The sequence below is a fragment of the Lutjanus erythropterus genome, chromosome 16, assembly GCF_056507025.1.
Source record: "Lutjanus erythropterus isolate fLutEry1 chromosome 16, fLutEry1.hap2, whole genome shotgun sequence".
NCBI classification, from domain to species: domain Eukaryota; kingdom Metazoa; phylum Chordata; class Actinopteri; order Lutjaniformes; family Lutjanidae; genus Lutjanus; species Lutjanus erythropterus.
The window spans coordinates 4,825,697-4,852,335 of record NC_139332.1 but is presented as its reverse complement, the minus strand read 5'-3'; the positions used below and the strand labels follow the sequence as shown (position 1 = coordinate 4,852,335).

The following is a 26,639-nucleotide window of genomic DNA, read 5'->3' as shown; positions in this document are numbered from 1 at the left end:
AATAAGGTATTGCAATCAGAAGTAGCAACTTTACAATAGCCGTCCAAATAATCACCAGTATGTAGACAGTTTGTTGGGCAATAGTTTTTTAAAGACTCACAAATAATTTGTCAATCATTGACAAATACTTTAAGGCAAACTATGCAGCCCCCCCCTCAAAAAAAAAAAAGGCCCAGACAAATGATCCTCCTAAATCCTCACTCATGACTCATTAGAGCTGTGTGGCGATGCCTGCATCTCATTATTTTGTTGCCTGGAATGTTTTACCAACCTAAAATGTCCTGGAAATGAGACTCAACAATCAGCTCTCTCTCTGGTGTGTTTTTACACAGCAACTGACAAATCCTGCTTATTATACCTTTCATATAATATGTAAAATGTAAAAACATGTGCAACAATAAACTTATTTTTCTTATTTAATCAGAATTGCGATCATCTCTTATCAGCTAAAGGCTGCGTATTAGCAAGAATGTCACAATACAATCATGATACAGAGGTTACAATTCAAGATATTGCAATACATTGTGATTGCACGGTGATGTATTGCTATTTTTTTAAAATCTAATTTAAGGAAACCTGTCAAAATATAAAGAATACAACACCATATGCATGAAAGTGAAAGTTTCACTTTTTTTTGCAATTCAAACACAATGATGATACAATGATATAATTGACAAAAGAAATTATTTTATATTACACAAACTAATGATAAAATATCAAATTATAGCATTACTAATCTTTATTAATGTAATAAATGATCATTTTAATGTTTGTTAACAGTGAAATAATTCATAACTAAAGTTGAATGAACTATCAATTTACCATTTATTAATGATGGTTAGTATAAAGTGTTACCTGTACAGTAAAATCTAGGAACAAAGTCAGAGTTGGGAGTTTTTTCTGAAGCCCTGATGAAAAGCAGATCCTCACCTCTCCTCTTCCATTTCCCCAGCAGACATGAAGTCAAATGAGCGCTCCTCATTGTTATTTTCTTTTCCTTGAGTGTTTAAAGCTCTTCTAAATATCCCTCTCCATAAAACGCATCGGAGAGCGGCACAAAGCTGCTTCTAATTTGGTGTACTTTGGGTGAACTTTGACCATTTCCTCTGACTGGGCCTGCTGTATGTGAGCTATGCGCTTTGCGCTCCTGCAGAGAAAACCTGGAGGAAAAACACTTCCAGACTGGACGGAGCGTCAGCTGAGTGCAGGAGGAGGAGGAGGAGGAGGAGGAGAGGGGACGGGGAGTAATATTCCTCTAATCCTCCCAGGCTATGCCCACCGCTCCACACCCAAATCACCACAGCTTTCTCCGTAACACAAACCAAACACACAAATACCCCGAGGAGCTTCAGGAAATGCCTCCCTTTCTCCTCCCCCCTCCTTCTTTTTGCTCTTTTTCTCCTGTTTCTGGGGATGTGTTGTAATTTGTCAGCTTTGATTCAATCACTGATTTATGCCTCTGCTTTCAATTGATTTTTATTTCAATTAAAATTAAGAACTGAAGTGCACCCTTTCCTTCCATTACGTGCAGCAGAAAAGCAGCTTTGTCCTCATTTCCAATGCGGCATCATTGTGTTAAATTGCCTGTGTGCAGCGACAGACTTTGCTTCAGGTTCTTTGCCATCTGTTGGTCATGTGGACCATGTGGGCAGAGTTTTACATGTCACTGGTTTTCAGACTGGAGGAGCTGGATGTAAGGACGTAGAGGGCACGGAGCGGATGGATGACGCTGCAGCTCTGCAGGTTACCTACGAGTAAAGCGGTTTGGGCTGAACCAGCGTCAGTGTTCGGGTTTTTCAGGCTGTCTGTGGAGCCAACTGTGTGTCTTTTGGGGGCTGCTGCCAACAGCCCAAAGACAATTTACTGGTAATGACCATTTTCTGTGGCATTACATTTGGTGCAATGGCACATTTTGTTTGCACAAATAAATTATAATTTGTAGAGAAATTATTATCACACTATTTGTGTTATAATTTCATTTGAGTGCAAACAAAAGTCCATTCTGTGTATTTGCTAGTATTCTCTTTTGTTGGGTGTCAAGTGGCTATCATTACTATTAGTAATAATAACATGGTACTCATTAACTTAATTGCTGATTATATATATGAAACATTTTGACATCAGAATTAAAATGGGCTTTGTTGTCTATGTGTACACACAGTGGAAGAATTACACTCTGGGTTTTCAGTAACAGACATGAAGCTAAGAATAGGATAAAAAAAAACAAAAAACTGAACAAATAAATGTAAAGAATGGTAGAGAATAAAGAGTGGTCAGACCCATCAAGTGCACAAGTATGTTTTTTTAAAAATAAGAAACGGTTAAGCTGTAAAGATGCCGTATAATGGTGCACATCGCATCTATGAACCCAAAATTTGCGCAACTCTCCCAAGAGCTTTTTTTAATGTTTTCAGTTAAAATGTTCACTCTCGCAGGATCTCACAGCTCTGGGGTTACCTTCTGTTGCCTGATAACAGTGACAGATGGATAATTGGACCGACAACATTAGACAGCGGCCCTCAGTAACTGATGAAGATACCTTTAAGGATGGCAGTGTTAACGTTCTTCAGATTTTACATACATAAAAGACAAAAAAGACATAACAATATGAAAAATACTTAAGACGAAAACAGCGTAAAAGTTGGTACAAGACCAAAACAATTTAACAAGATGAAAACAATACAAAAGACATAACAAAATAAAAAGGACATAACAAGACAAAAACAATGTAGAAGACAGAACAAAAAAGACATAACAACAAACAACATAAAAGACATAAGACAAAAACCTCATGAAAGATGTAACAAAGACAAAAACAATGTAAAAGACGTAACAAGACAAAAATGACATAACATGACACAAAATACTTAAAAGACATAACAAAAACAAAAAGATATAACAAGACAAAAAAAGACGTAACAAAAAAAAAGACGAAACATAAAAAGAGGACAAGATATAATAACACAATATCAGTGTAAAAGATGTAACAAGACAAACAAGAAATAACAAGACAAAAACTGATTTAAACACATAAAAAGACAAAATAGTAACAAGAATAAACAACCTCGAAGACGTAACAAGATGAAAACAACGTAAAAGTTGAAAGTAATAAGATGAAAAAAGACATAACAAGGCAAAAGTATAAAAGACGTAACAAAACAGAAACTGAGGTAACAAGATGAAACAGTTGGAAGAAGACAAACAAATGTAACAAAGAGAAAAGGACACTTGAACATGGAGAAAAGGTTTGGTTCAGTTAACTTTGCACAGAAACCTACTGATGAACCTTATAAATATCTTTCAGATGGCAAGTTTTTACTTTTGTACTTTGTGTAATTCAGAGCCCGTACTTTTCACTTTTATTGAAGTAGAGAAACTGAAGTGTAAAGAACGTGTGGACTTTTGCCACCTCTGAATATAAAGAGCAACACAGTCCACTTATTGAGGAGGTGGGGTGGATGGACGGATTAAGCGAACACAGGACTTTGACTCAGGAAACCAGGGATCATGTTCTGTATAAAACCAATAATCAATATTGACTTCTTTTTAAATGACATGCCATGCATAACTTAAGTAATGTATGTGAATTAACATCCTAAATTTAACTCAAACTGTGATCCAAACCTAACAGAGTTAAGTACAAAGTATTTTTGCAGCCTGTTGGAGTGAGATTGTGGTGTTGTAAAAGGTTCATTGTGTGATTTCATCATTCAAAAGTTACATTGTCTCTCTTATTAAATATTGAGCCTGTAGTGAATGTCAGTAATTGACACGACCGACTTGATGAAGTCACACCAGTGTCCTCATCTGATCAAGACATGATGAGATGATGAAATTGTGTCTTAATGTGATCAGTCAAAACAAATTGTAGTTTCAGAGAAAAGTTCATCAGTTGACGCAAAGTTTCCTTAGCTGGGGTTATTTCTGAGCTCATCCCTCACACTGACGGGCTGACACTTCATGAAAGTCTGTGTTCATCTGTATCCTTCTGGTGTCAGGAGGCTCAGTCCAGGCAGACGGGCCAATCAGAGGAGCTCTTTTCAGAGGTGGCAAAAGTACACACATTCTGTACTCAAGTAGAAGTACAGATACTTGTCTAAACAAGGACTCTGGTAAAAGTGTAACAGTAGAAAGTATCTCTGTGAAGGACATTTCTACTGTCTGTCTCTGTGCAAAACTAACTGAACCTCACATTTACTGCACAGCTGAATCTCCCTCTCTTGTCTGTTCTGTCTTGTTACGTGTTTTATGTTGTTTGCATCTTGTTACATCTTTTACATCGTTTTAGTCTTGTTACATCCTCGCACAATGTTTTTTTTCTTGCTATGTCTTCATTGTTTGGATCTTGTTACATCTCTCACATTATGTTAATGTTGTTTTGTCTTCTTACACTGTTTTAGTCTTGTTATGTCTTCACTGTTTGCTAATTGTTAACCTATTATATTGTTGTTGTCTTGGTACTTCTTACGTTGTCTTTTTCTTGTTATGCCTTAGTTGTTTGCATCTTGTCACATCTTTTGCATCGTTTTAGTCTTGTTACATCTTTATACGTTGTTTAAGTCTTGTTGTTTGGGTCTTGTTACATCTTTTACGTCATTTTATTCTTGTCACGTCTTTTTATATTGTTTTTGTCTTGTTATGTCTTCGTTGTCTGCAAATTGTTCACCTTTTATGTCGTTTTAGTCTTATTACTTCTTGTTAAGTAGATTTTTTTTCTTTTCTCCTATGTAACTTTGTCTTGTTACCTCTTTGTTGTTTTCATCTTGTTACGTGTTTTCATCGTTTTCATCATGTTTTACATCTTGTTACGTCTGCATGATATACACTGATAGATACACCAATCAATAATCTCTTCTATGTGTTACTGTCCAATCCATTTAGGTTGAAATTGCACACAATAACATGAAATAAAAATAATCAATAATTTCCCTCAAATACATTAAAACTAAAGTAGCAAGCCTGCTTTGCAAATTTAAGGAGAAAGAGCACATATTTTTGTTCAAATATAGGGAGCAAAAGTAAAAAGTTGCCGGAAAAATAAATTCTCAAGTGAAGTACAGCCCTGGAAACTTAACTCAAGTATTTGTACTTAGTTACTTCTCACCTCTGGCTGTTTTCTCTAGTCTTTCCCCTCATTCTGCCCACAGCCTCCAGCAGGGAGCGTATGCTTTCCTGTTTGACCCCAGCGGCAGGTTCAGCCAGAGGCTAAGGGTTCAGCAGCCTCTGCAGCCACAGATTCTTCTCTGCCTGCTCTTAAGCCAGACTGTCGGTGCGCCGCGGTGCGCACTTGTCTGTCGCCAGCCTTTATTCCTCTAATGGAGCTTTCTGTGTATGTTAACATGCAGGGAAGTCGACTCAAAGTTTAATCACGCAGAAAATGGAAAAAGGCTCCCCTGCACCTGATAGGGCCCATACACCACCGTACAGGTACCCATTGACCACCCCCTCCTTCCGCCTCCTCTCTCTCTCTCCCACACACACACACACACACACACTCTGAGGGGTGTAATGAATCTACGTTTATGCGTCCCATCTGTCTGCAGGTGGTCACACTGCCTCCCAGACGCAGCCATGAGTTTCAAATAGGCAGCGGGGTTGAATTGTCGGCGCTGCCTGTCCTCAGTGTGGGACTACCCAGCCGTCACAAATGCTCCGAAGGCATATCAGTAGCAAAAGTATTTTTCCTCTAGATGTATGTTAAAGTGCGCCGCACCACCTGGGGAAGGCTAATATACATTGTTTCTGTGCTCCAGTAGTCGTACATCCTCATCATCATCGCAGGTGAACACCTTGTTTCACTTATTACATGTTTGATAGAGGACGAGCGGTGATGCGACTGTTTCTCTGTGGAAAGAGGAGAAAGGGACGACTGCTTCTTTTATCTGAGCTACCTATCAAACAATGAATGACTGTATGAGACCAGAGATTTGGGAGTTAAGGATTATCATAAATCAGTGATGGAGGAGAGCACACGAATAAAGTGCTACCTGTGAATCATGCAGAGGAGGCTGTTGTTGTGTCAATATTGAGTTACACTTAAAGGAGCAGTTTGTCGCAATTGCAAGCAGAAATGAGTACAGTGAGTTGGAGCCACAGACTGTATATTAAATAGGTTGTAATCCTATTTAATATACAATCTGTGGTTGAAGCGATCGCTCCTCCTCACACTCAAAGGAAGCTCAGGCAGGCTGCAAGAACACTGCAGGAGTGCAAGACATGTACAACATCGTAAAATTGACAATAACAAGCGAAGACAAGTCCTCCGCTGTAAGCTGATCAGCTGTGAATTGTCTGTCAGTGTCGATAAATGGCTGCCTGTCTCACCACCTGCCAAACTCGATTTAACCGTGACAAACATCTACTCTAAGATTATTAATGATTTCTTACAACTCATGAACACACACTTACTCGTTTGGTAAATATTTGGCAAGTATTTCAACATGTTTCCTTGATCTGATGACACAACATTTATTTCATTAAATATATTACAGATTTCTCCTTAAAATTTTTAGATAAGTAATATTTCAGGTTACAAAAAGCTTTCCTTTGAATATTCCCTCAAATTATTAATTGATTATTCAGTTATATAAAATTGGCCACATTCTGGTTGAAGGATTTGAAGGATTTCTGTCCCTGGCAGTTTTGTAAATTGAATGTCTTTGGATTTTGGACTGTTGGTTCAGTAACATGAAAGTATAGATACACTGTACTGTCCATCTCTTAAACCCAGAGATGGGATGTAACTAAAAATAAATACTTTGTTCCTGGACTTCAGTAGTTTTTTTTTTAGGTATCTGTGCTATTTACTTTTACTCAAACATCTGTACTTTCTACTCCTTACATTTTCAAACCATGTGTGTTACTTTAGCTTTGATGCATTTGAGGGAAATTATTTATTTATTTATTTATTTACATCAATGTGTGCTGCCTTCCAACATCAAGACTGATTTCAACATAAATGGATGGAACAGTAACACAGAAAAGACAGTTCACAGGTGTATCCATCAGTGCATATCACATATGAGACACAAGATGAAAACAGCATGACAAGACAAGAAACATGTAACAAAATGAAAAAAGACAAAAGACAAAAAAGGTGGAACAAGACAAAAGATGTAACAATGTAAAAGACACGACATAAATAATGTAACAAGACGAAAAAGTTATACTTGTCAAAAAGACAGAAGAAGACAAAAAAGATGTCTTGTTCTGTCAACAAGACGAAAAAGGCTTGAAAGATGTAAAATAAAAATTGGATAGTGATGATATACAAATGAAAAAGATGGAACAAAATGAAGATAAGAAATTCCTTTATTATCCCACAGTGGGGAAATTTTCAGTATTACAGCAGCAAAGTGGATAGCAAAAATAGAGTAAAATCAATAAAAAGACAATAAATGGTGGGGAAAAAAAGACATAAACGATGTAAAGTACAAAAAAAGATGAAAAACAACATGAAAAAGACATAATAAGACAAAAAAGATGGAACATGGCAAAAAAAGATGCAAAAGACAGCAAGATAAAATAAATGCAACAACGTAAAAGACGCAACAAGACATAAATGATGTAATGAGATGAAAAAGACAGAACATGACAAAAAACAATGCAACAAGATGACGAAAAACATTAAGATGAAAAAGATGTAAAAATGAAAAAAGAAAAAACAAGGTAAAAGACGTCACAAGATGAAAGAGACAAAAGAGGAGGACTCAACTGCAGAAAAAAGCTGAAGTTCACTTAACTTTGCACAGAAACATATGGTAGAAATGTCCTTCAGAGGACGACTTTTTTTACTTTTATACTTCGAGTACAAGAAGTTCAGTCAGTACTTCTATTTTGGCCACAAGTATCTGTTCTTTTACTTGAGAACAAATTGTGTGTACTTCAGTGTACTGTGCAGAAAAGTGGATGAAATTGCATCTTGCGTTGACATGTTTAAAGAGGGCCTTGGTTATCTAGACAATTTTTTTTTGAGAAAAACATGTTTCTATTCTGTTTTACTTTTTGTATCAGTACTGAAACTCCAGACCAATTTGTACTTGCACTTGTATATTTATGTATTAGTTAGACATGCACACAGTGCCACAGCGTCCATGCTCCCTGTCCTCCCCTATCAGATGGCTTTGTGTGTCGGTCCACTGGCTCCCCTCCAGTGTGGTGTCTCTCCATACATCTGCTTTATGTGCAAGCTGCTTCTGACCGCTCTCTGCCAGCGACAGAGGGAAACCATTTGGAGCATTTGGAGCAGTGAGATGACCTGACTTCAATGAAAACAAATGTCTGTCTGTCTGTCCTCATCAGTGGAAGCAGGTCGCACTGCGGTTGTTTAAAAGACGGAGACGTAACATGGCCAACCCCCCCCACCCCCTGCTCAAGTTGTTTACTCTCAGATGAATAGCACTTGAAATTCAGACCAGCAAAGTTTTCTAAATCCTAACGCAGCACCATTATGTCAGCTTTATGCAAGTCTACTTAAAGATTCCGCAGAACTTTTTAAAGCAGTTGCTGCTGTCACTGCTTCATAAGGAGTCACTGAGACTTCTCCTTGCTGCTCCTCAAAGCCAGATAAGAGTGAGAATCGATAGATTTATAAATCATCTCATTCTAATTAACCTTGGTGCTCGTCTTACTTCCTCATCCCTTATTACAGAGGTAACATTTATCCTCACGTACGGCGCGGGCCTGTATGTGCCGCAGACTTGTTAAGTCTTCCCTCGAGCCACTGAAGTTGCCGAATGCAAAGCTGCAAATTCGACATGCGCAAAAAAAGTCACACAGGGTGAATGTAGCGGAAGATTAGATTAAACCGCCAGGGAATTCCATGCAAGGACGAGGGTCCAGTAATTATAAGAGCTTGTCCCTTACCATCAGTAATTGAGTTTACTCTGATGAAGTACGGAAGAAAGTAATCTAATCAGCAGAGATGCTGGAGAGACTGCTCTCCATTTTCTATTCAGATAGGTTCAGTGGATGTGGACAGAGGTTTGGTCTTGGTACATTCAAAGTCTGCTACATTTTCACTTCAGTGTGCTAAGTGTCCTATGATTGCTGCTTACGTCCGTCTTGAAGTACAGTTAGTGCTTTTGTGTCTGCAAATCATGAGCACACGTCCCATTAACAACTGTCTGATGTCTCCTACCTGCTTTCTGGAGAGACTGCTTTTCACCAAAGAAAAATGTTTTGTTTTTTTCTTCCTTTTTTTACCCCAGCGGCCTTTTACTACTTTTTCCACGTCTTTGCCAGAAAGCTTTGGCTCGGTTTATGCAACTAGCGTGGCACTGTCAAAATAATTCACAAATGCAAATTATCAGAATCAGAAATACTTTATTGATCCCCAGGAGGAAATTGTTGATGTTACAGGTTCTCCCGTTCCAGAATAGAAAATATATGTAAGCGTTATAATTATAAGAATTATAAGAATTATAAAAAGAAAATAAAAGAAGTATGTAAAAGTAGTGTTACGACCCCCAAGTTTAGCTAAAGGATGAGGGGTGTAACAATAAATAAATTTAACTGGGAGAAAAAGAATGAAGGAAAACTGACACAAAAATGCAAACAAAGGTTCTTTATTAACAAATTATGTGTAAAATTAAGTTAACAAATTAAATAAAACAAAAGGGTTAACTTAATTTACTAAAATAAACAACACCACCACCAACACACACACACACACACACACAAACAAAAGACAATGAGTGTCCATGCTAGCCAGCAAGGCTAACAAAACACAGAAGACAACAAGTGACTTCACTAACTGTGAGAGCTGGGCAAAGCACTTATCACTCAACCACCACAAGTAGTCTAACCTGCCACTGCAGGACCAGACTACAGACCTGCAGACTGTAGTCTGTCGAATGGCCCACTGACCCTGACCGGCTGCACTCTCCAGGCTTGTAACACCCAGGTCCTGATTGCAGAGCAGCTGCACCTGCAACTTCATTTCCAAGTTGTGTCATCAACTGGCGCAGACCAAAATCCCTCTGCCAACTGGACAGACCTACAAACAATCCTTCCAGGAAGTTGTGATCGTAACAGCTAACGCAAAATTCATCCAGTCCCCATAAATTCTACAATTTTGTCCAATCAGTGCAACTTTTCCACAACTTTTTTATCACCAGAACAAGTTTTTTTAATGAATTATAAAAAATGAAAATTAAATAAAGACCCACACATTTTTCTGCAATTTCATTGTAAAAAAAAACCCCATCTAAAATCACTGCAACGAGTAGCACAGTTGTTTAGAAAAGCTGCCATGAAATCAGACATTTTAGGCCACAACAATCACAAAAAAGGGGCGGTACAACTAATCAGGACAATGAAACAGGACGTGCAACCAATCAGACCAATGAAATGTGTGCTGTGGCGCAGAGGTACACGAGAAAGTTGGGGCCAGTGCTTGATGCGCTTTCAAGATAGTTGAGGTGAGAAATAAGCAACGCTATGACAAACTTTTGATCCATGTTTTATCAGCACCTGCTAGTTTGACAGTTTGATCAGAGTTTCATGAGCCTGGTGCGCCTGAAACATGTGACGTGTGATTTTTCAAGTCTCGGCCGGTATCACTCCTCATTCAGTTATCGCAAATAAACAGTTGTGATTGGTACAAAGAGATCCAGGGAATTGGGGAGGGCATCATTTATGATTAAAGTGTGTACTTCAGAAAACGTAAGGCTGCACTGGTTTGTAAGCAGCTCAACTACCTCGCATTTATTAATCCACAGACAATTTGGGGTTGGGTTGGGTACCAAACTCGTTACCTTTTAGGGTACTGACCAGATTACGTCAGGATTCCTGTACCAATTCACATTAAATCAACTAGTGCCAAATTTTGGTACCTGGGAGCACACAATTTAACTTTTAAATATCCTATCAACCACTTTGCTAAGAAATGTAAATTTACTCTTGGTCGTGTTTTTTTCTTTGGCTTCAAGAAAGCATGTAGTCGTTGGCCTCTTTCTGACTCAACTCTGCCTCAACATCCACCTTGTCCAAACTCGACCCCCTGTATCACTCAGCCTTGAGGTATGTGACTTTAGAACCCATCACTGTACCTTATGCAGAAGGTGGGCTGCTCAATCCTCACTTTGCGTGGCCTACAACACTTACTCATCTTCATCGCCAAGATTAGTTTTGGCAAGTTTTCATATATAATCTCAGGTCACAGAAATGGCTTCAGTCCCTTGTTCCCTCTGCCAGATCAGAGGCCTGCAAATCAAGCCTGTTCTACCTTGATCCTCGGGCCTGGATCATCTGCAGACCAGGCTTAAACTTGATGCCTGCATCTTTAAATGCAGAATAATGAAAGTGATAACCACCAGTTGCCTAAATATTGTTGCTTTGATGATGCACTGTATTCTGAAAAGTATTTTTATACTTACTGCTGCTGTTGTGATTTGATTTGGTTGTTTTTCTTGTCATGTCCTTCATGCTGCTATTTTGACCATGTCCTTGATAGGTCTCGCTTTTAAAAAAGGTAAATAAAGGTTATATATATGTAATACCATGCAGTGTCTGGGCCTATAAATTGTGAAGGCAGTTTTAAATCCTGCCTTGTTTCCTGGTTGAAATGTGAATGTTCCAGATGTCTAAATGAATCATTCAGTCATTTGAAAACAAGCCTCTTCATCTTTTCTTCTCTTGTTTGCATTCCCGGCAGCCATTGAAACGCAGAGCACCAGTTCTGAGGAGCTCGTCCCCAGCCCGCCGTCCCCGCCGCCCCCTCCCAGAGTCTACAAGCCCTGCTTCGTCTGCCAGGACAAGTCCTCCGGATACCACTATGGTGTCAGTGCTTGCGAGGGCTGCAAGGTAGGACTCCCGTACCTCCTCAGACTGAGTGACACGCTGTGTTTTTTCTCTGTGACGCTCAAACAAAGGCTGTTTTCACTCCGAGTAATTATTAAATACTTAGGTGGTTTTCACACAACTGGCTTCGTTTAGCCTTTGAGAGTGTCACGGCTGAGTGAAGCTTTGTTTCTGTCACGGTTTCTTCAAACTTTTTAAAACCAAATTGTGGATTTCTCTCTGAAACTGATCTGATCATCAAGACTCAAGATTCAAATTTCTGATCTTTGAGGGAAATGACTGCTTTTTTTTGTTACTTTTACTAATAAAGTTTCCTTTTAAATGTACAAAAGAAACTGCTCCTTCTCAGGTCCAGGCCATTGAAAACAGACTTGAAGTATAAGCACAAGTTTACCACCATGAAAGATCCAGGAGTTGCATTGAAAAGGTATAATCGCTCCTCTCTGTGGCCCTTTGTACCCCAGTCTTTTGAAATGTGGTGTTTCATGGTGGCTCAGTAGTTTGCACCGTAAACTCACAGCAAGAAGGATTTAAAGGACCTCTCTGTGTGGACTTTGCACTCACTCTGTATCTAAACTAGAGCCTGATGGATACACTTGCCTGGCCGCTGTTAGCTTATAAATGTATCATAGTGTATAGCTTCAAATAATGTATAAATATGTTGTTGATATATTCCAAAAAAAGTGTGATACAGTTTTCACATCTAAAAGTTCAAACCATAGACTGTATATACAGAAATGGACAACATGGAAGCTCCCTAAAAGTGAAGATACAGCATCCTGATCGCCCCCTAGTGGCTGGCTGCAGTACAGGTCATAAATCCTGCCTCCCCAATATTGTATAAGTACCAATAAATATATGTCAGATTTTTTCCCAAAGATGGTTTCTGTCATTTTAGGTTGTTCTTATCACACTGATGTTTGTTCAACTGTTCAACTTTTCTGATCAGTTTGGTTTTAATGAGTTATTTGATGATATAAAAATACAGCTGGCTGGCTGTGTGGTGAGAAACCCACGCTGGTCACTACTGCACAGACCCTTGCTCCAAATTACATTCCCAGCCAAAGATGACTTCAGTTTTTTACGGTTGGAGGAAGTGGAGATGTGTTGTCCATCTTCTGGTTCAAACCATGGTTCACATGTTATGCACTGGTTTCACATTTTGGTTTCACACTGCAATTAAATGTGAGCACACTAAAGAAAAGTACACAACATACCTTTGTCTTGTCATCACCTACTTCAATTTCATTCCTTTCTCTTATCCTCTCGGAAGATAAATGAAATGTGTCTGAATTTTCTTCTAATTGCCTCTGTATAAAGTTATCAGACCAAATGCTAATTAAACATTTGGACTCCTCCTGAATTTCCCATAGGTAATACAGAGAAATGTTATCAAATCTTTGAGTTAATAGCATAAATACCTTCTCATTTGAGTCTGATTTGAGTTACCATCGAAATGAATACAAGTCTGTAATAAAACAGAACAGATGTGTGAACTTTGTCAGTGCGCTTATGCTTCAAACTACAGTATGATGCTGTAGGTGTCCTTCTAGTGTCATTTCTGGAGTCCCCCCTTTAGCATGATATTTTGATGTGCCATCAAAGTCAGGTGACTCAGTATAAAGAGGAGGTGGGGTGGATGGACGGGTGAGAGAAACCTTTTAACCCCGAAAAGCAGGGTTTGTATCATGTGTGAATATAAAAGTCAACATTGACTTCATGTAACTAACAAACTGAACATGAACTATACATAATATAGGCATATATTACGTTATGTTGCAAAATTTTCCTTATTTTGACCCAAACCATGTAGGTTTGTTGCCCAAGCCCAAACATGTAATTGTCATGCCTTTATTTTGAAAGCCAACCCGGATATTGAATATTTATTGGTACTGACTTGTACCAATGCAAAACAGATGCTAGTGTGGTATCTTCAGTGTCATAGTTTGAAGCGTAGGGCCACTGACCAAGGCTTTAATGAGCGGTTCACTCAATTTACAAAAAAAATCTCATATCCTCTGCAAGTAATCAGCCATGCAGATATGTTTGGTTACATGTGCACAGATTTTTAAATGATTAGAGCAACACTAATTTTATTCCATTTACTCCAGGTGTAGCTGCAGAAAACCAAAACTAACGTGGATTAAAAACCAGTCGAGGTAACGACAATATGTTGTTTGTACTTTGGGTGAACTGCTCCTTTAAAACATGACAGTACCTCCTCTCCGTCTCAGCCTGCCAAACGTTCCACTTTTAGAAATTCCTTCCAACATCTGCCCTGCCAGCACTTGTCTGTCTTCTTCCACTTACAGCAGCTGTTGCTAGGCAACCGCTCACACACCCCGCATGCACATAGACATATACCGTATATATAAACAATATTCAGTAGGCTGGGAATTATACTGTACCTTTAAAAGCACAGCTAAATAATTATGTAGCATTTTAAATGTAAAGCAGCTGAGAGCTGTAAAGTAAATCTTTACATTACTTAGCGGGAGCAGTAATGGATTACAGTAAAACCCTCTTGAGAGCTGCACATGTACTCCTCGCAGACAGTCGATGTAATTCCTTCCCAGGAGCTGCAGTTTTCTCCCATGCAGCCAGACTGCGGTGTGATGTCCTCTCTCCTCCCTGCCTCTGTAATTGAAGCGGTGGTATGCCAGGAATCCTTTGGAGTTTTTGGCCCAGAGGGAGGTGGTGATCAGCTCACTCACTCGGCTCTGGGTCAAACCGAGTTCTCCGTGGACTCCCATGCCGTTTATGTGCCAATATAAGCCTCATCGTAAAGCTGTGCCGCGACCTCTGACCTCGCTGCTCTGCCCTTCATTTAAGAGGGGAAAAAAAGAGGGAATTTATCTGCGCTGCTCGGGAATTAAACAGTGTAGCATGTACATAGCTGCTTAGTTTGACACATACACTCTTAATAAAGGTTCCAAAAAGGTTGTTCCTGAAGGGCTGAGGTTCTACCCAGAACCATTTCCCTCTGTAGAACCCTTTGTTGAAGACAGGGTTCATCAAGTCTTTGTAAGGCTAAAGGTGCCATTAAAAACCCTTTTCATCCAAATAAACCTTTTTGGAAGAAAGAGTTCTTCAAGCAAAGTTTTGAAGAATTCTTTTATCAAGGGTTCTTTTTACCACTATAAAATGGGGTTCCAGGTAGAAATCCCCTAGGTGTGTTCTAGCTGAAATTCTTGCAATCTAAAAGAGTTCTCACTAAAATCCCCCATAAGATAAAAGTGTGATTGGTGGGACCCTGGTTGGCTCTAGATAAAGCCTTTGGAATACAATAGGGTTCTTAGAAGAACCTCCTGAGTGGGTTGTTGTTAGCAGATTTAAAAGGTTCCAGGTAGAACTCTTTGAAAGGATTCTAAATGAAACTTTTATAAAAGGTTCTACTAGCAACCAAAAATTTCAGACAAGCCGAAGAATCCTTTATGGTTTTAGATTTAGTTCTCAGTAGAACTTCCAGGGTGGGTTCTGTCTAAAACTCTTGGAATGCAAAAGGTTTCTTGTAGAACCCTGTGGATGGGTTCTAGATAAAACCTGTGAAATATAACAGGGTTCTCAGCAGAACCCATGAGTGGACTCCAGATAAACCCCATGGAATATAAAAGGATTCTCAGTAGAATCCCCTGGGCTGGTTCTTGTTAGCACCCTTAGAAGGTGGAAAGGTTCTTGACAGAAACCCTAGCGAAGGTTCTAGGTGGAATCACTACATCATTAAGGTTCTCTGTAGAACATCCATGACGGGGGGTTTGTGTGAAACCTTGGTTCTAGGTATAACCCTTTATGTTTGGTTCGAGGTAGAACTCTCTGAAAGGGTTCCAAGTGAAACTTTTTTGAAAGGTTCTACCTATGGCTACCTAATTAGCGCCTATATAAGAGTGTGAGTGAAGAACCCTCATCACATCAGTGGATCACATGGCGGCGGCTTTGAGCACCCTGAGTGCAGACTGTTCTCCCCTAATGACACACACAGACGGTGAATTAAGTGAAATCACTGTCAGAGTGCTTCTGAGAACACAGACCACACCATCCGCTCGCTCTGATGTAAAAATAGTTCAATTCATGGCAGAATGGCCCTGATTTTTGTAACATCCTGACTCAAGAGGATTAAGCAGCGGATTATAGTTTTTTTTCCTCCTGTGTTGTATTTCTGTCTCCATGGCGAAGGCATTGTTGTCTGCGGTGCGAGGGGCAAGCCCCTTCTATTGGGTAGATGCAACCAAGCATGCTGTACAGCTGTAGGCTTTTAGCCAGCAAGAAGAGCCCTTTACTGCCCAGTGAATGTGCCAATTAGAGCCACAAATAGACTCAAAGACAGAGAGAGAGAGAGACAGACAGAGAGAGAGGGAGAGAGAGAGATAGAGAGAGAGACACAGAGAGAGAGAGAGAGAGAGAGAGAGAGAGTGTTTTGTAGCTCACCCATTCTTGAGAATTAAGACAAATCATATCCTCCTAAACAAAAAAACCTTTAAAAATTATTAATAGCAACACTCTAATTCAATTTTTGTGTAAATGTTTCCTTTCAGGGTTTATATATGAAATATATGTAATTTATTAAATGTTACATTCTGCTTTAACTTTTCAATTTCTAAACTTGCCCTGTGCCAGAAAACACCATTGTCCCAAGACAAGAATTTAAACAATTTAAAAATGTGTCAAAAGCCTTCAAAATCTAAAACTAACAATACCTACGGATAACATAGGTATAAAAATGTGTTATTAGAATCATCTTTGTTTTAAAATATGTTTTTTATGAAAATGTTGGACCTTTAAAGTTGTGTTCCAGATCAGGCAAAAAAAAGGATTAGCGATACTCTAAAGACCCCTGTCTCACTTCCTGGTTTAAAAAAGGCAGGAATACAGCTCAAACACGGGTAAACTTTATATTTTTAGACAAACTGATTAAACGATATTTCTATCAGATGTGTTTCAACCATAACACGTCGACTCTGTAGTCCTTCTAAATCAAAGCTCACTATGACTATGCTGTAAAATGAAAAAAATGTAACATCTTTTCAACCATGTCAGATTTTCAAAAAAAAAATCCTGAACACAGAAATCGTGAATAGCAGTTTAACGTTCTAACTTCACAATCCAGTTCTATATAGTTCTTACTGTTTTCACATTTTCAGCAACAAGGTTCTACTATGTATAATGTGTTTAGAAGAAAAAACATTTTTTCTCTGCACAGACATTAATGTTACATATTATTATGTGACATTATCTGTGCATGCTTCACCTACACTGCTACAACTCCATTCCACGGGAAATACTGCATACACACACACAGGCATTACCCACACCCACTCAATCTAAGTTGATCTCTACTCCCAGATTCCAGCCATATCATCACATACATCATCGTAACAGCTTTGTCTCTATGTACTGTGTCCACTATGTCTATCTTGTGTGTCTTCTATGTCACTCTAAACCATGGAAAAGGCAGCAGCATGGCGGCGTCTAATGCAGGTTACTGATTGGATTTTTTTAGTATACTGTGCATGCAGCTGATTGGGAATAAATTCACTGAGACACAGAACTTTGCCACCCGCGCTCTGGTCCTGTACAGCACCATGGCTGCTCTCTCCACATAGGCTGCTGTCTTTTTTTGTTGTGCTCATTGTGATTGGAAAACACATGCTTCTACATGTGGGTTTGGACACTGAGAGCTTTGTTGAGTCAAAGACAGAAACAAAGAAAGACTACACACACCTGGTGATGTCATAACTTTTCTCTCTCCTAATATCGAGCTCTCCTAATATCGAGCTCCTAATATCGCCCTTCAGGAATACATCAGAGAGTTTGTGAGACTTCTTTGCAGGAATAAAAGATAACTGCATCATTTGCATACATTTGAATGTTGACTTTTTGGCATACATTTGGCAAATTATTAATACATAACAAAAACAGAAGTGGTCAGAGTATAAAACCCTGTGGGACTCCTGTGATGCCATTAACAGAGACACAATGCTTTCTGTTTGATAGGTATAACTTCATCCACTGGATCCACAGAGAAATTAAAGGAGGTTAATTTAGATACTTACATATCAAACAGCCTTTTTAAGTTCAGAAAAACAGCATCAAGAACAGTGTGTTTATCAAGTGAACATGTGATTTTTTCTAGAAGTACATTTGCAACAGATTCAGTTAAATGGTGGGCACAGGAACCAAATTGTGTGGGATGCAGGATGGTGTAGCCTTGTTCAGATGTTCAATTAGTTGTTAGTTAGTTGTTGGCAATCTATTTTTTTTCAGTAATTTTGATATAAATGGAAGAATGCTGATTGGCCCCCCAGATTGGTGTGGTCGTTGCCACCTTCCATGCTGATGGAACAGCTGATTGTTTAATTGATAAGTTAATCATATCTGTGATCAGACTTACCAAACAGTCTTTTTATACTCTAAGAAAGTTGGTGTCAAATCCATATGCATCCTTAGCTTTGGAGTTTTTTGGTGCACCAACAATATTTGACCCTATTATAACCCTAATTATTGTCAGTAATTATAAAATAGGATAGAAAATACATTCAGCTGGGGCAAAAAGCTGAGATATCATTTGAACAGAGGTGTGACTTAGCATCTTCATTTTTAGATGATAATTGATTGATTAAAATGGCTGTTAATTATTTTTTAACTCAAACTACTTATTATTCCAGCAGGAGACCAAATGCACAAACAGTAATTGGAACAACAGCATTAATACAATAGGCAGTAGTGGCACTTTTAGCAGTGTTTGGTTCCAGCAGGACTGAGTTAGCGTGTTGGCCAGCCTCGGCAGATCTGCTGTGTGGACAGAGCTGATTTGAATTGTTAAAACAGGGTGCAGGCATATGGGCCTCCAGAAGCACATGCATATGCAACAGATGACAGTTTCATCTGTGTTGACCCAAAGTCAAGAAATCTTCCAAAGTCAAGACAGCCTTCACATTCAGTCACCCCTACACTTCCTGGTCGTTCGACGTCTTTAACAGCGTCCTTCTGAACACTGACGATGAAAAGTCCACAGAATGTCTCTCTAATGTCTCTCTAAGACCATCTTAAAGACGGAAGACTCTGATTAAAGTTCCTGTTACTTTATCTGAGCATGATGTTTTTAGCGTTCACTGTAACTGACACTTACTGCTGTTCATTCCAGTGATGGACACGTCAAGGGAATGTTGAATACCTAGTATTCTATACTCCCTCTGGTTATATTTGACTTTCCAAGCATGAGGAACTGCTGGCTATCAGATATCTGTCTCCTGGTCAGCTCTTGCCTTTTGGCATCGTTTCCTGCAATTAACACTTTGCTCTTAATCAAGTGCACCAAAGTTCTCATGGAAGAGGGAACTTAGAGGGTAACTTAGGTATTTTCCGATGTGGACTATGTGACTTTCTTTCTATCTGCAGGCTGACATTGCCTCCACTCAAACCAGTATCCATGGGGAAGGGGATTACGTTCTCTCACCAAATCAATAGAGACCAACATGTCTGCCTAAATCATTTTAAGTTGACACTGAGTAAAGTAAAGTCATTGGTAATATAAATTGTTTTAGAACAGCCTCGATAGCAGAGTCTATCTACAGAGAGATGAAGTCATGCCCCTTCCGGTGTGCCCCATGGGACCAGATGTAGAAAAGAATATGAACAGTGGTCAATGGTGAGAGTCAAATAATATTTGATTCCGTCTGAACTGTGCCGCAAATTATGTGAATGGTCAATTCAAAACATAATTCTACAAGTCAAGAAAGTCTCTCTTTGTGGTAGGTTTGCTCTTTGTGTGAAACCACTCAGTGAAGTACATCTCTTGTCTTGTAAATATATGTCACCAACACCAACAAATCTCGCTGCCCCTTGTAACGTTATCTTACCTGAAGTGTTTTATCCAGTGACTCCTGATCCTTTAATGAGCCAGGAGGGGGAAGAAAGGGCTAAGACCCGATGTTGTATGACTACGGCTAATGTTAGCTTTTCAAGGGAGAAAATACTGATGTCACGTATACGACTTCTGAGTGTGTAGTTGTTCTAATTACTTCATGGTCTGATAGCTCAACAGTTTTACGTCAAACTAAGACTTTCTTGACTTCAAAAAATACCTTTTACTTCAAACAGGATCAAAAAAATAATTTGTCTCTTGCCACTGACTGCAGTTCATATGTTTTCTGAAGTCAGGCCCCTTGGTGGTCCACCAGAAGCAGCATAACTCTGTGATGTTAGTCGTGCCTGTGGTGCTGATTGGGTACGCTCATTGGTTTTTGAATGGAGAAACCGCTATGTTGTGTCACAGCGCCAGATGATTCAGTCAACTTGTTGAAGTGGGTGGATTCAAATGTCTAGATGTCAAGGGTCTTGTCTTGTCTTGTCTTGGCATTTCGTAATGGTCCCGAAATATAAAGTATAGATTTGTGTACGTGGACACAAATTCTCAAGACTCTTCCTGACAGTCAGTGACACATTTGAAGTAAGGACAAACGCGGTATAAAGACCTAGAAATTGTGTGTAGGTTGGAGGGTTGTGTCAAACACTAGACTGGGTTTCAGTTCCCACATGAGACCAGAAGTTAATGTTGATTGTTTTGAGGAACTATTTTTTTTTATCCCCCAAAACAGAATTTTCTTAAACCAAACCAAGAAGTTTTTTATGCCTAAACCTACCCAAGGCCTTGATTGCTGGATGAGAATGATGGTGGATAATACATTTGTTTGAAAGTTTTGCCAAGTGTCACGAAAAACATGGCAAATTGTACACAAATGTAATAGATTAAATTTCATGGCTACTTCATGAACTGTAGACAGTGTTTCTATGTCTAAATGACAAAATTAGTAAAGTTGAGGAGGCTTTTGTTAGCTTCTGAAGCGGACCAGAGAGAGTTTGGGAACCTACACACCATTTGTCTTAGTTGAATTAGGTCACAACGTCTACATAACGGACACCCATATTATATATCTTCAGTATCACAGTATTTTGTGAAGTAGTCATGAAATATAATCTTTAGAGGCATTGTGTACATTCACACAAATTGGCAACATTTAGATATTATTGATGCTAATTTGACCGTGAATAACAGTGAGAATGACAATGAATAAAACATTTGTTTGAAAGTTGCACAGTAATATGGAAAAATGGAAAATTTGTCTTCATGTACACAAATATAATAGATCAAATTTCGTGACTGTTTCACATACTTGAGACTGTTTTTCTATGTCTGAATGACAAAGTAACGAGTTTAACAGGATAATGTTGCATAGTCCATGTCTGAAAATTGTGTTCATTGTACTGAGGTGACAGAAATCTCAGAGACAGATATCTTAAAACATAGACGAACAAAACCACAACTATCTGTATGACTAGATATCACTAGAGGTAAGGTTATGGGATGGAATGGATGCAGAACAGTTTAGAAAATGACATCTTAACAGTATTTGCATAAGCCCTGAAATGTCCATAAAAGAAAGACGGCTTGAATCTGTACGCGTGTCGTCAGCGCTGACAGGCCTTTAGGGACGAGGACAAAACTTTGAGCCGTGAACGCTCCTCCCCCTCTATCTTTTAGTTGTTGGGTCCCGAGGCGTTGACACAGCAGGATTAGTTTGATGGAACTGGTTTGACAAGCGGGAGACCATAACCTCTTTGAATAAAACACAATTCAGAACTCTCACACTGGAAAAGAAACACTCCTCTATCTGAACCCGTGGCCCTCTCTGCTCTCCGTTTTCCCACCTTAAACCCAAAGACAGGGATGGAGTGGATGAATAAACTGACCTACATACACCTACAAATCTGATTTCTTAACAAACTAGAATCTTTTTGATAGAATGTGTCATTATTCCCATGAAGGGCTCACCTGACACTGAAGGCCTGACATCAATAATGGGCATGTACAAAGATAAGGCAGGCTCCAACTTCCACATAAAAATTGCATTGATAAATCTACTGAATACATGTAAAAATACACTGTAAACTGAACTTTCAGACTTGTAATATTGTTATATAGAAATTGGCAGAGAATGAAAACATTTAGAATTTAGAGATATTTGGTTTTACATCTCAGATCTTCCACAAGTTTCGATTTTTCAACATTCATCAAGGTATATGCTTGTTTTCATTCTGAGATTGCAAGATTGCAGAGTTGCACATGACTTTGACTCGAGTCAGATTCCAGCCACAAATTTGATGATTCAAGAAAATCAAAAAAGACTTGGATATAATGACTTGTGACTTCATTTGGACTAGAACCTTTTCCCCAAGTACAAAGATTAAAAAGTCTGTTATTTAAAAACTGTCAATCCACAAATCAATTTATTTCCCCGTACATTAACACTGTTTCACACACACATTCTCAGCAAGTTGACACACAATTTCCCAGATTCACTAATTGTTCTAAATCAATACGACAGAATTTAATCAAGTTGCAAGAGAGAACCATGAAGAGCTAAAGTAGTTGGAAACTCCAGCTGGAAAAAATGATGCCAAAGATAATTTCGTTAGCGTACAAAAACTATGCGGTGGTCAGCAAAAGACAAATTGAAGGATGCAAAATGTGCAGGTTGAAATTTACAGATGGAGAAACAACGGCCAACTCAACATTTTAAGTTGCACAAACAACAGTAAGTCAAAGCTCTGTTGTTAAAAGGGAATTCCATTTGGTGAGGAGTGCATTATGATTTGTTTCGGACTCAAAACTCAAAGTTTAGAAGTTGGGACTCATCAGTCTTGACTTCGGACTTGACTTTGGACTTCAGTGCAGAGACTTTAGACTCACTTGGTCTCACCTCTGCAAGACTGATACTAGTATCATGTATGCGTTTACGTACGAGCTGGAGTCAAGACATGGTTAGCCTAGCTTAGCATAAAGACTGAAAGCAGGGGAAAACAGCTGGTTATCATGTCGTGATCTTCTTTGCAAGAAAACATCTAGTTTTGAGCCAAGCCATTAAAAATCTCACAAAATTTCAAAAAGTTAGCCACACTAAGCTCAGACTAACTCTAAACTGAGAGCCATGTTTCCATGGTAACAGTTAGTAACAATAATAATTTGTGGTTTTCAAACAATGTTGTGAAGTGAGTAATGAGAAAGAGTTTTTAGTAAGTGCAGAATTTAGAGGACAAGCATTTGCTGCTGCAGTGAACTCCAGCCGTGTTTTTTAGTTTGGAAAAAAGTTTTAATTTACCCAGAATTCATGGCAAATGAGTCCCCCTTAAGATTGTCAGGGAGGAGGCAGCTTTGTATAATGGATGAACTTAAACTTAAAAATAACTTTTTAAAAATATTTTTTATTCTTTTGCTGAGTATGGAATGAATAATTGTGTTGTGTTGTTGATGCAGGTGTTTTGTCAGGGGGTATTTTGCACACTGGTATTGAGATATCCTGCTGACTAACAGACAAACACAAAGCAGGACTAAAAATAAAACCTCTTTGCTGTAACAATGCATTATGCAGGAGTTTATAAATCTGGTAACAAGATTGCATATGCATATTTCTGCTTCTGTGGACACAGACTTTTGGATATGCACTAATATATTTCCTATTATTTTTTTGTATCTAACCCTGGGTTTGGTACAAATATGTAGGTTTAATCCTTAATCTATGTACAAGTAACACAAATTTATACATTCAAGTAAGCATGCAACATGCAGGTGATCCACCAATGCTTCCCATAACTTCTGTGGAGAACAGATGCATCAAAATGCCACACATGAAAAATGTTAGGTGACACTGTATAAAGAGTGGCAAAATCCATGTAGGTGGAGTTTGGGGTTGATGGATGGGACGAACAAACACAGAACTTTTACCCAGGAGGCTGGTGTTTGCCTCGTGTAAAATCAACACCCGGTTTACACCTGATATGAAAATAGAACCTGTGTCTGGAATCAATATGGCAGAGATATACTTGCTTTTAACTTCACGTTCACATACGCATGATGTTGCCTGTGTCACTAATTACACTTGTGATGTTTGTCAATTAAAAAGATAATCTCTTGTTTCACACAATATTCATGAATGTCATCAACATCAATATCTCTGACCCTTGTAATGTCAAGTGTTTTATCCAGCAACTATTTACACCTTTCTTAACATTTGTTTTTCCTTATCCACATAACCTGTTTGGACACAGATCACATTTTAAAGTTCAAATGTTAACGTAGACTTGTTTTAACATAAGTTAACATATGTAGCACATTTTACTTGCATAATATACTTATATTAACCTAAACTATGACCTTCTCTTAAACCTAACCAAGTTGTTTGTTGCCTATACTGAACCAGCCTGCAACTGTTTCACATTAACCACCTATTCTTTTTTGTTACCACAATGAAAGTCACCATACAGGTTAATGTGATCTGCACACAAAGTGACAGCTTTTCAGTGTTTAGGTGCTTTTTGCAGGACCCAGAGAAAACTGAAAAAAAGGTAGCAGTTTTTTGTTGGATTAAATTCATTAAAACACCAATTAAATTCTCTTGATCGTAACACAATCATTTAGAACACACTACTGGTGTTGAAGGATGTGAGAAAACACATAGATATCCCATCTGTCCTTTCTGTTGGGTCTCCCCTGATGTTTAAGCCTCATGTCCTGGTGCAGATCGGGAGCGTTGGTTTGACAGAGTGGTCATCCAGTGACCTGTTCGATTCCGCAGGTCTGCTGATCCCTGACTCTCTGAAGTGGTTTGAGCAAATTAGAACAGATTTTTATATCCGTCACTAAGATTTTTTCAAGTTTCTCCAAATTTGTCATTTCACAGAATCTCTTTTCAAGAAGAATGGGGTTCATTTGAACTGTCAGAGTTAGAAGATATATTGATCTCTGTCAGGTCTCCCAAGGGTGCACTTTCAAAGTTTTATACTGTGCTGTGTCACTCTGACTCGTCTGTGTACGAGGCCCTGAAGCTGTTGTCAGAGCATGATCTTGGGGGTAACATTTAGCTCTGCCAACTGGACCAAAATCTGCAAGGGGATCTTTTCCAGTATCAGATATCAGCTGCGCTTCCTTTGGAGAAACTGACACATTATCTCAATAACAAATCGGAGCAATTCAGGCAACCTTTTCCTTCAGAAACTTTCCTATCCCTGGATAACTGACTGCTCCATCTGTTGAGGTCAACATCACATTGCTGTACAATTTATTTTTAAATTTATTTATGTATTCATTCTTGGTCTTAATATACTGCAGCGTTTGTTCTTTTAGGCTGGGGTTTTTCTGTTTTATATGAATATTCTTTCTATACTTTTTTTATTTAATAATTATTTTTAAATTGCTTTATTTCTTTATTTTCTGTGTGTCTATGTGTGGTTTATGTTGGTTGGTTTTGTTTGTTCATATATGTATAAGCTTTTTTTAGTGCAATTAAAAGAAAAGGAAAAAAAAAAATCCAAGGCCTCTTGTTCCAGGGAGAAGAAAACAGCATTGTTCAAAGTAACCTCACCAGGATTACAAAAATTCTGGCAAAATCTGCTTTGTTTGTAGACGAAGAAACCTGCATTGTGTTTCACAATGAGGCAAAATCTTATTTTATAAAGTGCACAGGGTATTGATAAATGCCAATAACAATAAAAAATGTGTTCTTTTCTGTACAATGACAATATAAAAATATAAATATATAAAAGTAAATAGAAGTAACAAAACTTCGACTGCTATGATTGGTAGAACTCGTAGGAAGCTACAGTGGGTGATCAACTTTGCGAAAAGGTTGTGGACAAAATTGCAAGGTCTTGCAGAATTCACAGGGATCGGTTGCATTTGGGTGACTTGTTGCGATCACAGCTGGTTATTTGTATGGAGGAGACTGTTTAATCAGTGGTAAAATGCACATGCAATTGCCATTTACCAATCATTGTCATTACTGATCTTTTCTGTTATCTCCCACTACACCCCTGTCTACACACACACAGCAATGTTTGGCCCAGCAGCCCCCCCCCCCCCCACATCTCAAAAGCCTCCTCCTACCATGTGCTTTTCATATCTTTATTTACTCCCCGCTGTCCGCTGCCGTGGCAGGACGGCGATGATGAAGAGCCCAGTTGAGTTGACAGTTTACTGCGGAGATAGAGAGCGAAAAAGAGGACATGGATCTGCCGGGCCCTTTCTCCGCCTGCGTTCTGCCTGTCACCATAATCTATACAGCTCCCCCCGGAGCTAACACACACTCCATAATGTGATTTGTCAACGTTGTACAACATAAAAGAAGCCCGAGCGCTAATAGAGAGAGAAAAATCAAACGGAGAGGGTCAGCAGTGCCACAGAGGTGTGACGGAAAATAGATATGATTGTTATGCTGCAGCATCTTTCTCGTCTCCCTGCAGTGCAATCTGCTGCTCAGCCGGTGATACCGCCGCGTGTCTTTTCCAGTCATCACTAGATGGCCAGTTTACAGGAGGACAGACTTGACTTCCGCGTGCGTTGTTTGTGCTTTTCCTGGAGTGCGCCCGCGTTTGCTTGTTGAGGATGTGTGAAGTGGAGCAACAGTATGTGAAGTGTTGTTTGGCGTACTGCTGTGGAGGGTGATTTGTTGTTTGAAGGATGAATCCTTTCTAGTGTTTGTCAGGAGAATTAGCACTCGCCTGCTCAAACAGCTTTCCTCGCTGTGACTGATGGTCCTTTAGTCCTTTGGTTTTATGTGTGAGATTGTCATTAAAGGTACCCTGTGGAGTTTTTATTGTAAACACATTTGCTTACTTGTTGGACTGCATTCCATCATTTACAAGGAAACTGCAGTTAGAGCATAAATCAAAGTGAAATGTTGTTGGGGGTTTTTATTTGTTTTGTGGGATTGAGATGTAACAATATATCACATATTGTGATACTGCAATAAAAAATGTATGAATACAGCATCAGACAGTTATAGTAT

General features: G+C 38.9%; 1 protein-coding gene across 1 annotated transcript in view; it reads left to right on the top strand.

The window, feature by feature from the left end:
• The window catches only part of LOC146312656 (retinoic acid receptor beta-like), a 117,885-nt gene that overhangs the window by 15,705 nt on the left and 75,541 nt on the right, over positions 1-26,639 (top strand). The window contains exon 2 of the mRNA XM_084738376.1: positions 11,657-11,805. Coding sequence (XP_084594502.1) covers positions 11,657-11,805 — 149 coding nt within the window. The remainder of the gene's footprint in view (positions 1-11,656; positions 11,806-26,639) is intronic.